Genomic DNA, 15,000 nt, shown 5'->3' with positions numbered 1-15,000 from the left:
CATTCCCTTTAGTGCAGCGTAGGCGCGGCTTATAGTCCGGGGCGGCTTATTGGTGGACAAAGTTATGAAATATGCCATTCATTGAAGGTGCGGCTAATAATCCGGTGCGCCTTATAGTGCGGAAAATACGGTATATATATATGTATATATATATATATATACATACATATATATATACATACATATATATATATATATACATATATATATATATATATATATATATATGTGTATATATATATATACACACACATATATATATATATATATTATATATATATATTATATATATATATATATATACATACATATATATATATATATATATACATACTAGAGATGCGCGGTTTGCGGGCACAACCGCGGAGTCCGCGGATTGGGCGGATTGTGTGTGTGTGTGTGTGTGTGTGTGTGTGTGTGTGTGTGTGTGTGTGTGTACTTGATATCCTCAGTGTGCGGTCTGTGTGTTGCAGGTATTGCACTGATGCTGAGAACAGAATCGGGGCCGGCAGTGTGGAGGAGATCAAAAGCTATTCGTTCTTTGAGTCCGTAGACTGGGAGCACATCCGGTATCCTCAGTTTTCATCCTTTTTCATATCATTTCTTTCTGGGCACACTGATGTATCGTTATCCCTTGGCAGAGAACGACCCGCAGCCATCTCCATCGAAATCAAAAGCATCGACGACACGTCCAATTTTGATGACTTCCCCGAGTCCGACATCCTGCAGCCAGGTTTGAAACATGAGTCAGACCATCTCTCAGGACAAAGTACATCATAAATATGTTCGTTACAGCCAATGCAACAGAACCGGACTTCAAGTCCAAGGATTGGGTGTTCCTCAACTACACCTACAAGCGCTTCGAGGGCCTGACTCAACGAGGCACCATTCCCACATACGTGAAGCCCGGGAAGGCCTGACCGGATCAAAAGCTGAGTATTGGGGGAAAAAAAGACATTTACGGACTAACAGGGTCTGGCCTCAGAGGGCTCCAGCTGGTGCTGAAGGTGCTCTCCGCCGACTGTACGTATAATCCACCCCTCATCGTTAGCGCCCGCAGAAGTTAGTTAGCGCATGACCTCGCTTGTCTGCCGCAGCTCTCAGACTTTATGTGCATGCGCCAACCTCACAATCACCACTTCCACCATGAACGCAGGTAGCTGAAGGAGCAATTATGCAAAACAAGCACCTGCATCTGTACACTCTGGAACATTCTAGAACACGTCCTCTCAAAGGAAGGTTTCAGCATCCTTTGGCTTGTTAACGTCCTTTTCAGCTTGTTTTACCAAGCCAGTTTTGATATATTTTCCACAATAATAGACTTCGTTGTAACCTCATGTTTCCCCTTCGCAAAAAAAAACCACTTCAAAGTAGAGATTGACCGATTATTGGCCGATAATCGACGCCAATATTTGGCATTTTCACGTTTATCAGTATTAACTTTTTTTTGATCGCTATTGTCAGGTTCAAACACTGATGACATTTATTAAACAGACAAAGAAGCAAGGAATTAAACAGAGACAGAATTCAATTTAGCTCAATTGAGGAGAAACGTCTGGGCTGTACTCTTGTACAGTCTCCCACCACGCTCTGACGAAAGATAGTACGCCTCCTCTTTTATTTGGACTTTCCCTGATTACATGGCGACAGCTGTTTCTAAAGGAAGGGGGTCGTAAACAGCCGCTGCATTTGGTCACAAAATAGTTCAAAGAAAAGGTGCCTGGAGGGGGAGTCAGGCCCTGCTTCCTCTCCGCTTTGTAGATCTCGGGTCAAGACAAAATCTTCCTGTGGATTACAATACATCAAAGAAACCGACACCTTCATGTCGCTTCCCATCCTACACAGTGGAGTTTTACAAGCCTTTTGATTGGTAAGATCAAAGTCAGCTTTTGTCTGCTCGCTGGGAACTCATTGAAACACAAAGTTTTGTGATAACTTAGATACAATTATTCTGACAGCTATCAGCCTTCTTTCTTTTTATATATATATATATATACTACAACAGAACTACATCAGCAGATACAATACATACACATGTTATACCAGTATTTATTATTAAAGAATACATCATTATTGAAGTAGATAGTGCTTATTACTTATTAAAAGGGCTGCAGCCCATTTTTTCATTTCTTAAATTCATTTAATAAATAACTAAAGGCTTAGTGGCCACATGCGTGGACAGCACCTTTTAGCTCTTATTTCCAAAATTGTGTACGCTACTGAATAGGGGTCTTATGGCCGCTTATGTGGACACTTATACTGCCATCTGGTGGTGTCAGAAGAGTATAACATACAATGGAATTTGGAGAAAAAAAAGTGTAAAAATAAGAATTAGCATGTCACTAAACATGAAGTACACGTTTGTGTACTTATGGACTAAGTACATCATATCAAAAGATGATTCGTAGTTTTTATTCTAATTAGGGTCCAATAAGCCCAAATAGCAAAGAGAAATAAAAAAAGCAAGTAAACAAACAGCTTGGGCCTTAAGAGGTTGTTAATCAAAAATACTCTCATCATCAATAACTTTCCCCAAATATGTTTTGACATCTGACATGGCATTTATTTGAGTTCTTGCCAGGATTCTTCTCCCCTTTCTCTCCCTCCTGCAGTGCTGGACGCCTGCAGTGCGTCTCCTCTGCTTTCCCGTCAAACTTCCAATATCTGCCGGAAAATCCAGTTTTTGTCCTTCTTTCCTGTGGGCTCATTAAGGGAGCGCCGCGAGTTCCGTGATTCCATCAAAATAATGCGACAGATGGACGGTCATGAAAACGATAGAAAAGATGTCTCTGGCAAAAATCCGAACTTTGTGTAAATATCCAGGCAAAGAAGAGACTTACTGTATTTTCCGGACTATCGAGCCCACCGGTATATAAACCGCACCCACTAAATTTTAGAAGAAAACAATATTTCCCATGTATTAGCCGCACCGGACTATAAGCCACAGGTATATACGTTGTGAAATTAGTTATTTACACAGATATATTCTGTAAATGTTTATTTACATGCCTTAATTGTTTTCAAACAGTGTTTGTAACAAGGCAGTAAAACGGCTGATCAAACAAAACAGAAGTCATGGTCATGGACCCACTTGCTGTGGATGCTAGCTTTCCAATTAGCTTGACAGACTGAATAACTCCTCTGTGACTTTTTGGTGAATTTACTGAGGAGTTTGTGAAACTGAAACGATACAAAAAAGAATGCCATTGTAAGTTAATAATACTAACACAGACACTGGTAAATGTGTTAGCATATTAGCTGATGCTAACTATGCTTGCATCATTCCTTTACGATAGCACATTTTTGATTGATTGAAACTTTTATTAGATTGCACAGTACAGTACATATTCCGTACATTTGACCACTAAATGGTAACACCCGAATAAGTTTTTCAACTTGTTTAAGTCGGGGTCCACGTTAATCAATTCATGGTAGTACAAATATGCATGAAAACACTCCTACAGACATCACACATGGGGCGCTTTAGTAAGTAAGAATTGTTTTTTGTTATATTGTAAAACTTACAAACGTTGCTTGTAGTGACGAATGAAGAATCCATACCAGTAGAACCGCTATGGACGGCACTTTCGCTTCCGGTTCAAAGCTCGGTCTTAACAGAAGGACACTGCAATACCTGCAGAAGATGGCGCCGTAGCACGAACAATAACACACCTTTTCAGTGTGTTTGCTTTTTGGCCGTCAGCAAAGATAATACCATAAATTAGTTTTATAAGACGCAGGGTTCAAAAACGTAGGAAAAAAGTAGAGACTTATAGTCCTTCTTTACTGTAAGTAAAAAAAGAGCAGGCAGCAGCTCACACATTCTCATACTTTCTGTAACATCCAGAAAGTACTGAAAAATGCCTCAACTATAATCTACGTGAAGGAGCCCAGAATAGTTTTTATGTAAATGTTGACAATATTTCAAAAACCTTACAATGTATTAAATCCATAAAATGGTATAAAATGGAGTAGATGATTGAGCTTTTTTATTTTTATTTTTTTTATTACTCCCATTTTTTTATTTTTCTTTTTTTTTCATTTATTTATTTATTTCAGGCAATGACATAAAGAAGTACACGTTGACAAAACATCCATCCATCCATTTTCTACCGCTTATTCCCTTTGGGGTCGCGGGGGGCGCTGGAGCCTATCTCAGCTACAAGGGCCAACACAGATAGACAGACAACATTCACACTCACATAATAATATAAATTAATATAATGCATGATTGTCCAGTTTTGCCTGAAAGCGAGTGGGAAGAAGATAATTTATTTAATCCCACCCCCAGTTCTCCATTCAGTTTCACTCTTACTTTGTTCAAGGATTATAATACAGATGTTGTATCATGGTGGCATTACCACAGGTAACAATAATTATTACACTGTAACAATCATTTGTATCAACAATGTAGGAATAATGAATATACCAACAATGGTATTAGACAACATAGCAATAATGGTAAGGAAACATTGAGCACATGTTAACACTTTGAGACAGAGTATAGCATCAGGTCAAATTAAAGACCCTCCTCTCTATATTTGAACCAAACCCCATGTTTGTATAATAGTTTAAATCCATTAATAGTTTGGCATTGCTTGTGTTGTAAGTCCAGTTTGTTCCATAGTTTTACTCCGCATACAGACACACAAAAACGTTCACGAGCGCTTTGAGCTCTCGGCAATAAGAAATATCCAAAGCATCTCAAGTTATGAGCCTGCATTCGTCTTATTAAAAAAACGTAGATTAGGCGGCAATAATTTGTTAAATGCTTTATATAAGATTATTAATGTATTATATTTAACAAGGTCATCAAATTTGAGCAACTTTGATTGCATAAACAGATTATGAGTATATCCGCACTGCTCTTTTCTGTAATATGATCAAAGGATGAATTGTGTTGTGGTAAGTATTCCCCCTGTACTTCAACACAGTATGTAAGGTATGGCAGTACCAAGGTGCAGTATAGAGTACGGAGTGCATTTTCATTGAGGTATAGTTTTGCTTTCTTTATAATTGAGAGGCTTTTGGAGATTTTTGTTTTAATGTGTCTGACATGAGGTTTCCATGATAGTTTACTATCAATTATTACTCCCACAAATGTATTCTCATTTACGATTTCAATTTGGGTACCATCAATACTTATTTTCTGTTCAGACGTTATGTTGCGATTTCCAAACATTACTATCTTAGTTTTATTTATATTCAAAGATAATTTATTTGTGTCCATCCATTTTTTTTTTTACTATGTTTAGTTCTGTTGACTGTATTTATTAGCTCATTATAGTCATCACTACTGTAGAATATATTTGTCCATCAATCCATCCATCTTCTTCCGCTTATCCGAGGTTGGGTCGCGGGGGCAGCAGCCTAAGCAGGGAAGCCCAGATTTCCCTCTCCCCAGCCACTTCGTCCAGCTCTTCCTGTGGGACCCCGAGGCGTTCCCAGGCCAGCCGGGAGACATAGTCTTCCCAACGTGTCCTGGGTCTTCCCCGCGGCCTCCTACCGGTCGGACGTGCCCTAAACACCTCCCTAGGGAGGCGTTCGGGTGGCATCCTGACCAGATGCCCGAACCACCTCATCTGGCTCCTCTCGATGTGGAGGAGCAGCGGCTTTACTTTGAGCTCCTCCTGGATGGCAGAGCTACTCACCCTATCTCTAAGGGAGAGCCCCGCCACCCGGCGGAGGAAACTCATTTCGGCCGCTTGTACCCGTGATCTTGTCCTTTCGGTCATAACCCAAAGCTCATGACCATAGGTGAGGATGGGAACGTAGATCGACCGGTAAATTGAGAGCTTTGCCTTCCGGCTCAGCTCCTTCTTCACCACAACGGATCGATACAGCGTCCGCATTACTGCAGATGCCGCACCGATCCGCCTGTCGATCTCACGATCCACTCTTCCCTCACTCGTGAACAAGACTCCGAGGTACTTGAACTCCTCCACTTGGGGCAAGATCTCCTCCCCAACCCGGAGATGGCACTCCACCCTTTTCCGGGCGAGAACCATGGACTCGGACTTGGAGGTGCTGATTCTCATCCCAGTCGCTTCACACTCAGCTGCGAACCGATCCAGTGAGAGCTGAAGATCCTGGCCAGATGAAGCCATCAGGACCACATCATCTGCAAAAAGAAGAGACCTAATCCTGCAGCCACCAAACCAGATCCCCTCAACGCCTTGACTGCGCCTAGAAATTCTGTCCATAAAAGTTATGAACAGAATCGGTGACAAAGGGCAGCCTTGGCGGAGTCCAACCCTCACTGGAAACGTGTCCGACTTACTACCGGCAATGCGGACCAAGCTCTGGCACTGATCATACAGGGAGCGGACTGCCACAATCAGACAGTCCGATACCCCATACTCTCTGAGCACTCCCCACAGGACTTCCCGAGGGACACGGTCGAATGCCTTCTCCAAGTCCACAAAGCACATGTAGACTGGTTGGGCAAACTCCCATGCACCCTCAAGGACCCTGCCGAGAGTATAGAGCTGGTCCACAGTTCCACGACCAGGACGAAAACCACACTGTTCCTCCTGAATCCGAGGTTCGACTATCGGGCGTAGACTCCTCTCCAGTACACCTGAATAGACCTTACCGGGAAGGCTGAGGAGTGTGATCCCACGATAGTTAGAACACACCCTCCGGTTCCCCTTCTTAAAGAGAGGAACCACCACCCCGGTCTGCCAATCCAGAGGTACCGCCCTCGATGTCCACGCGATGCTGCAGAGTCTTGTCAACCAAGACAGCCCCACAGCATCCAGAACCTTAAGGAACTCCGGGCAGATCTCATCTACCCCCGGGGCCCTGCCACCGAGGAGCTTTTTAACTACCTCAGCAACCTCAGCCCCAGAAATAGGAGAGCCCACCACAGACTCCCCAGGCACTGCTTCCTCATAGGATATATTTGTGTCGTCTGCAAATAGTATACATTTCAGTATTTTGGATGTCTTAAACATATCATTAATATATACATTAAACAGTTTTGGCCCCAACACGGACACTTGGGGGACACCACAAGCAATGCCAAGAGTATCAGATAAAAATGTACCCATTTTAACAGCCCCCTAATTCCATATCTTCTCATTTTATCTAGTAGAATTGAATGATTAATGGTATCAAAGGCTTTCTTTAGATCAATAAAAATACCAAGTGCATATCTTTTATGCTCCAGTGCATTAGTCATTTCCTCAATAGCTTCAGTTATCGCCATTGAGGTTGTTCGTTTGGACCCAAAGCCATACAGACCGTCATTGATTATATGATGCTTCTCAAGAAAAGATTCAAGTCGAGAGTTAAATAGTTTCTCTAAGATTTTTGAGAAGTGAGGCAAAAGAGAGATTGGTCTGTAATTGGTGAAAGTGTGCTTGCTGTCACTTTTGAAGAGCAGAGTTACCTTAGCCATTTTCATTTGACTTGGAAAGCAGCCAGTCTGGAATGATAGGTTACCGTATTTTTCGGACTATAAGTTGCAGTTTTTTTCATAGTTTGGCCAGGCTCCAGTGCGATTTATATGTTTTTTTCCTTCTTTATTATGCATTTTTGGCAGGTGCGACTTATACTCCGGTGCGACTTATACTCCGAAAAATACGGGTACATACAGTGGGGCAAAAATGTATTTAGTCAGCCACCGATTGTGCAAGTTCTCCCACTTAAAATGATGACAGAGGTCTGTAATTTTCATCATAGGTACACTTCAACTGTGAGAGACAGAATGTGGAAAAAAAATCCAGGAATTCACATTGTAGGATTTTTAAAGAATTTATTTGTAAATTATGGTGGAAAATAAGTATTTGGTCACTTCAAACAAGGAAGATCTCTGGCTCTCACAGACCTGTAACTTCTTCTTTAAGAAGCTCTTCTGTCCTCCACTCGTTACCTGTATTAATGGCACCTGTTTGAACTCGTTATCTGTATAAAAGACACCTTTCCACAGCCTCAAACAGTCAGACTCCAAACTCCACTATGGCCGAGACCAAAGAGCTGTCGAAGGACACCAGGAAAAGAATTGTAGACCTGCACCAGACTGTGAAGAGTGAATCTACAATAGGCAAGCAGCTTGGTGTGAAAAAATCAACTGGGAGCAATTATCAGAAAATGGAAGACATACAAGACCACTGATAATCTCCCTCGATCTGGGGCTCCACGCAAGATCTCATCCCGTGGGGTCAAAATGATCATGAGAACGGTGAGCAAAAATCCCAGAACCACATGGGGGGACCTGGTGAATGACCTGCAGAGAGCTGGGACCAAAGTAACAAAGGTTACCATCAGTAACACACTACGCCGACAGGGAATCAAATCCTGCAGTGCCAGACGTGTCCCCCTGCTTAAGCCAGTGCATGTCCAGGCCCGTCTAAAGTTTGCCAGAGAGCACATGGATGATACAGCAGAGGATTGGGAGAATGTCATGTGGTCAGATGAAACCAAAATAGAACTTTTTGGTATAAACTCAACTCGTCGTGTTTGGAGGAAGAAGAATACTGAGTTGCATCCCAAGAACACCATACCTACTGTGAAGCATGGGTGGTGGAAACATCATGCTTTGGGGCTGTTTTTCTGCTAAGGGGACAGACCGACTGATCCGTGTTATGGAAAGAATGAATGGGGCCATGCATCGTGAGATTTTGAGCCAAAACCTCCTTCCATCAGTGAGAGCTTTGAAGATGAAACGTGGCTGGGTCTTCCAGCATGACAATGATCCCAAACACACCGCCCGGGCAACGAAGGAGTGGCTCCGTAAGAAGCATTTGAAAGTCCTGGAGTGGCCTAGCCAGTCTCCAGACCTCAACCCCATAGAAAATCTGTGGAGGGAGTTGAAAGTCCGTGTTGCTCGGCGACAGCCCCAAAACATCACTGCTCTCGAGAAGATCTGCATGGAGGAATGGGCCAAAATACCAGCTACGGTGTGTGCAAACCTGGTAAAGACCTATAGTAATCGTTTGACCTCTGTTATTGCCAACCAAGGTTATATTACAAAGTATTAAGTTGAATTTTTGTTATTGACCAAATACTTATTTTCCACCATAATTTACAAATAAATTATTTAAAAATCCTACAATGTGAATTCCTGGATTTTTTTTTCACATTCTGTCTCACAGTTGAAATGTACCTATGATGAAAATTACAGAACTCTGTCATCATTTTAAGTGGGAGAACTTGCACAATTGGTGGCTGACTAAATACTTTTTTGCCCCACTGTATATAAGTCAAGGGTTTTACAATATTCAGTATAACTCTTTGAACCAATATCATGTGGATATGATGGTTTAAATGTCATATTTTGACCAATTTTCCCAGGAGATGTTCCATATTTTTGAATTGACGCTCCTCTTAGACACATTTAATAAAGGTGTTTAATAGAGATGCGCGGATAGGCAATTATTTCATCCGCAACCGCATCACAATAGTCGTCAACCATACGCATCCACCCGAACTAACATTTAATCAAAACCGCACCCGCCCGTTGTTATATATCTAATATAGACGATGCAAGGCATTACTGAGGTTATAAAGCTTTTGCCTGTTAAAGAAAGGAGACTGATCCAATGCAGCAGAGACATTCAATGCGTGCCACGCTGTCACGGCCCAGACGCACACTAGTGCGCAATCATCTGGGAGCCGCGCTGAGCGCACCGGCCTCCAAGCGCGCTCGCGCCACTCAAACTGCTGCAGGCAGCTGCGTTCTATCTTGTTTTAACATCCTGTTGCACTCTTCTGGGATCACGGCGGACGAAACTGCTCATGCTCAGGGTGTTTGTGGAGGTTCGGGGTTTTGCACAAATGTGATGCACCATGTTAGATGTCCCGGTTTTGTGACTGTCGTAGACATAAACAGCGTCGCAGCTCTTGCAAATCACGTAGCCAGCATTACTATCATCCTGATTTACAACCTCATAAAAACGAATCCACGCTGAACTTTTCTGGCCTTTTTTCCCCCTGGTCTTTAGTATTCCCTTTTTTAGTTTGTCGCGTACCACGTTTGCTGCCGGCGTTGCCATCTCTTTTTTTTTTTCTTCTTCTGTTGTGGCATATGCTGCAGGTGCCTGCTCGTTTTTCGTATGTGGGTAACAACATTTAACTATGTATATATATTTCCGAATTGGTTTAACTGCCACCCGCCTGAATCTATTTAAAATCAAATTTTTTTAAATTTCAACCGCCCGACCCGCGGATAATCCGCGTACTCCGCGGTTGTGTCCGCAAACCGCGCATCTCTAGTGTTTAATGTTTTTTGATGATAAATTAAACACAACATCAAACAATGTCACTACTGGTCCCACCTTTCCTAAAAAAAACATGTTCAAAAAACAATTTAAAGCCTTCTAACTGACATATAATATTCATCTTTAAATACCTTTTACTGCTAATGAAGCTCACCTCTAAATATCGCTCATCGGCCTCCTGATAATCGGTGTCGGTCCTGGGAAAAAAAACATATCGGTCGATCTCTACTTCAAAGCGTGACTGATACCAAATGCACCGCCGTGGCATCTGTAAAGGCTTTAAGGGAATAGCTGAGTATGATTTGTGTGGAAAAAACTTATCAAAAAAAAATCAACAATGTTACAAAAGTGCATAGTTGAGCAAACAATGTCACTGTAGGAGGGAATAAAGTATGAGAATAACTCAGGAAATATTGTATATTTATCTCAAATAGGCTGTTGAGGGTTTAGGGTTGCCTCAAGAGTGTATTTCTAGATGTTACAGGGTAAATACTTAAGTGTGTATTTACAGTACACTGATTCACAGCAAACAAATCATGCTGGAATCTTCCTTGTGCTGTGCAAAAAAACAACAACCTCTCTACAGTCACTTCCCCATTTTCATGTCTCTTATTTATACGTCACGGAAGCTCCAATCAGTCGAGGTCCAATCACTTCCTTCTCAGAAGTGCCTTCACATAGCTGCCCAATAATATTGCATCAATATTGTAAGCGGTCAGTCGAAAGGCTTTTTCACCACCCTACAAACTCTTCACATGGAAGGAAGGAAAACCGGCGGATGAAAAGGGAAATCACACACACACAAAAAAGGCAATAAAGTTGTAAAAAGCGGCAGTGTAGGGGAAAAGTGCTTTTACGGCTTCGCTAAGACAGGACGCTCATTAATTAGTGTCAATGAATCCCAAAACGGGAAGTATCAAACGTGTCCAGTTAACGCACCGGTCAATCCCAAGTTCTTTTGGATGACATATATGGTGAGCAAAAAGGACCACCAAGACAGAATGATACAATACCAAGGTTTTATTACTAAAGGCCCTTACAATGCGACAATAGCATCAGCAAGCGAGGTCTAAATCCAAACAAAAAGAGCGAAAACAGCTCCTGTCGCCCAGAAAGAAAATGCAGCTGCTACTTCAAAACAGATAAGGAACTGGCCAAAACAGCTCTGTGAGTCGACAAACAGGAGCCCTTAAAGGCTTGGTGGCCACATGCGTGGACAGCACCTTTTAGCTCTTATTTCCAAAATTGTGTACACTATTGAATTGGGGTCTTATGTGAACACTTATACTGCCATCTGGTGGTGTCAGAAGAGTACAACATACAATGGAATTTGGAAAAAAAAGTGTAAAAATAAGAGTTAGCATGTCACTAAACATGAAGTACACGTGTGTGTACTAATGGACTAAGTACATCATATAAAAAGATGATTCTTAGTTTTTATTCTAATTAGGGTCTAATAAGCCCATATAGCAAAGAGAAAAAAACAAAAACATGTAAACAAACAGCTTGGGCCTTAAGAGGTTGAGACAAAACAAAGACTTTACTAGCGGACATAAGATAAAAGCAAGGAGGTCACGAGAAAACACGACATGGGAAAACACTCGCCGCTTTAAACATGACTATTGGTTAGAAAAGAACACTTAAAAACATCTCATTCTCACAGCTCTCACGTCGCAATGGCTACCAAAGATCATGGTCACAAAATGGGATCCGCCTGTAGCTCGCGCTCGCCGCACTCAACTCGAAACTACCTTAATATGTGCAAAACATGAACAATCCCACCGCAAGTATTCACCACCAGGTGGTGCTATTTCTGCACAATGGACGGAGGAACTCTCGATTAAAACACCTTGTGTATATTTCAGTATTATTTATGTTTAGGAATACTTTGTGCACTTTTAGTTTGGAAAAAAAAAATCTGCGAGACTTTTTGAAGTTTGCGGAGTTCGCTTTCAAGCCAGGTAGCCAATCTTAACACTAATTACTCGTCTTTGACATGTTGCCGGTCAAACACTGAGGTCGTTTGTGCAAAAGTAGTACAGGCACGTCTTTTGCTGCATTTTAGCTCGCAGGAAATGTTATTAAAGGAAAAAAAATGAAAGAATGTAAAAAAAAGTTGGACCAAACTGGTTGTCACGTCAGCGTCAAACACAAACCTGCCGGAAGACGTGCTAAAATGTAGTAGTCAGTCAGGGCGATATTGTTGGATTCTTTGTGTCATGTTTGTACTGTCTGCTAAATGAAGAAATGGTCGTACACAATAACTTATTACAATAATAATATGGCAAAGTACAATAAAAAAATCTAACAAAACTCTTGAGTGTTTTTATGTTTTATTGTTTAAGATAACAGTTAGGGGTGCACAAATCGTGATTTATTTATTTTTTATCCTTCCAATTTTAAATCGATTTTGAAAAAGACGATTTTAAAGCATCTCCTTGCAACCAGAATGAGCTTTGTGTGTGTGTGACAATCATTGGTACAAACCCCGTTTCCATATGAGTTGGGAAATTGTGTTAGATGTAAACATAAACGGAATACAATGATTTGCAAATCATTTTCAACCCATATTCAGTTGAATATGCTACAAAGACAACATATTTGATGTTCAAACTCATAAACTTTATTTTTTTTTTGCAAATAATAATTAACTTAGAATTTCATGGCTGCAACACGTGACAAAGTAGTTGGGAAAGGGCATGTTCACCACTGTGTTACATGGCCTTTCCTTTTAACAACACTCAGTAAACGTTTGGGAACTGAGGAGACACATTTTTTAAGTTTCTCAGGTGGAATTCTTTCCCATTCTTGCTTGATGTACAGCTTAAGTTGTTCAACAGTCCGGGGGTCTCCGTTGGGCTATTTTAGGCTTCATAATGCGCCACACATTTTCAGGCAGGCCAGTCTAGTACCCGCACTCTTTTACTATGAAGCCACGTTGATGTAACACATGGCTTGGCATTGTCTTGCTGAAATAAGCAGGGGCGTCCATGGTAACGTTGCTTGGATGGCAAAATATGTTGCTCCAAAACCTGTATGTACCTTTCAGCATTAATGGCGCCTTCACAGATGTGTAAGTTACCCATGTCTTGGGCACTAATACACCCCCATACCATCACACATGTTGCCTTTTACACTTTGCGCCTATAACAATCCGGATGGTTCTTTTCCTCTTTGGTCCGGAGGACACGATGTCCACAGTTTCCAAAAACAATTCGAAATGTGGACTCGTCAGACCACAGAACACTTTTCCACTTTGTATCAGTCCATCATAGATAAGCTCAGGCCCAGCGAAGCCGACGGCGTTTCTGGGTGTTGTTGATAAACGGTTTTCGCCTTGCATAGGAGAGTTTTAACTTGCACTTACAGATGTAGCGACCAACTGTAGTTACTGACAGTGGGTTTCTGAAGTATTCCTGAGCCCATGTGGTGATATCCTTTACACACTGATGTCGCTTGTTGATGCAGTACAGCCTGAGGGATCAAAGGTCACGGGCTTAGCTGCTTACGTGCAGTGATTTCTCCAGATTCTCTGAACCCTTTGATGATATTACGGACCGTAGATGGTGAAATCCCTAAATTCCTTGCAATAGCTGCTTGAGAAAGGTTTTTCTTGGACTGTTCAACAATTTGCTCAGGCATTTGTTGACAAAGTGGTGACCCTCGCCCCATCCTTGTTTGTGAATGACTGAGCATTTCATGGAATCTACTTTTATACCCAATCATGGCACCGACCTGTTCCCAATTTGCCTGTTCACCTGTAGGATGTTCCAAATAAGTCTTTGATGAGCATTCCTCAACTTTATCAGTATTTATTGCCACCTTTCCCAACTTCTTTGTCACGTGTTGCTGGCATCAAATTCTAAAGTTAATGATTATTTGAAAAAAAAAAAAGTTTATCAGTTTGAACATCAAATATGTTGTCTTTGTAGTGCAATCAATTGAATATGGGTTGAAAATGATTTGCAAATCATTGTATTCCATTTATATTTACATCTAACACAATTTCCCAACTCATATGGAAATGGGGTTTGTATGTATATACATATATATGCATATATATACACGTATATATATATACATATACATATATGTATATGTACATATATATATAAATATGTATATATGCACACACACCTATATATACATACATACATTATATAAATATAAACACATACATACATATGTATACCTACATACATATATACATAAACATACATACATATATATATATATACATACACATACATATATATGTATACACACATACATATAGATATATATACATGCATATATATATATATATTTACATACATATATATACACGTACATATATACATACATATATACACATACATATAAATACAGACATATACATAGTTATATATACACATATATATGTATGTATATATGTATATATATACATATATATGTATGTATATATCTATATGTTGTATGTATACATATATAGGCATATATATACACATACATCTATATACATACATATGTATAAATACATACATATACATATATATTTATATAAATACATACATACATACACATATATACAAATATATATATATACATACATATATATATATATATATATATATATATACATATACATATATATACATATATATATATATATATATACATACATATACAACATTGGCGTTGTTAGGCCTATTTTAGGGGGGCTCAAGCCCCCCTAAAATATTCTTAAGCCCCCTAAATAATTTGGTGTTATATATATATTTATTTATATATTTATTTA

General features: G+C 40.4%; 1 protein-coding gene across 1 annotated transcript in view; it reads left to right on the top strand.

Moving 5' to 3' along the window:
- LOC133606893 (serine/threonine-protein kinase 38-like) overlaps nucleotides 1-5,708 on the top strand; it is a 63,437-nt gene extending 57,729 nt beyond the window's left edge. The window contains exons 12-14 of the mRNA XM_061961290.2: nucleotides 474-569; nucleotides 642-733; nucleotides 796-5,708. Of these exons, the coding sequence (XP_061817274.1) occupies nucleotides 474-569; nucleotides 642-733; nucleotides 796-920 (313 nt within the window). The 3' untranslated portion in view covers nucleotides 921-5,708. The remainder of the gene's footprint in view (nucleotides 1-473; nucleotides 570-641; nucleotides 734-795) is intronic.
- Nucleotides 5,709-15,000: the final 9,292 nt, after the last annotated feature.

This window comes from Nerophis lumbriciformis, linkage group LG05 (genome assembly GCF_033978685.3).
Source record: "Nerophis lumbriciformis linkage group LG05, RoL_Nlum_v2.1, whole genome shotgun sequence".
Classification (NCBI taxonomy): Eukaryota; Metazoa; Chordata; class Actinopteri; order Syngnathiformes; family Syngnathidae; genus Nerophis; species Nerophis lumbriciformis.
Note: the sequence above shows the minus strand (reverse complement) of the source record. Positions and strands in the feature narration are given on the sequence as shown.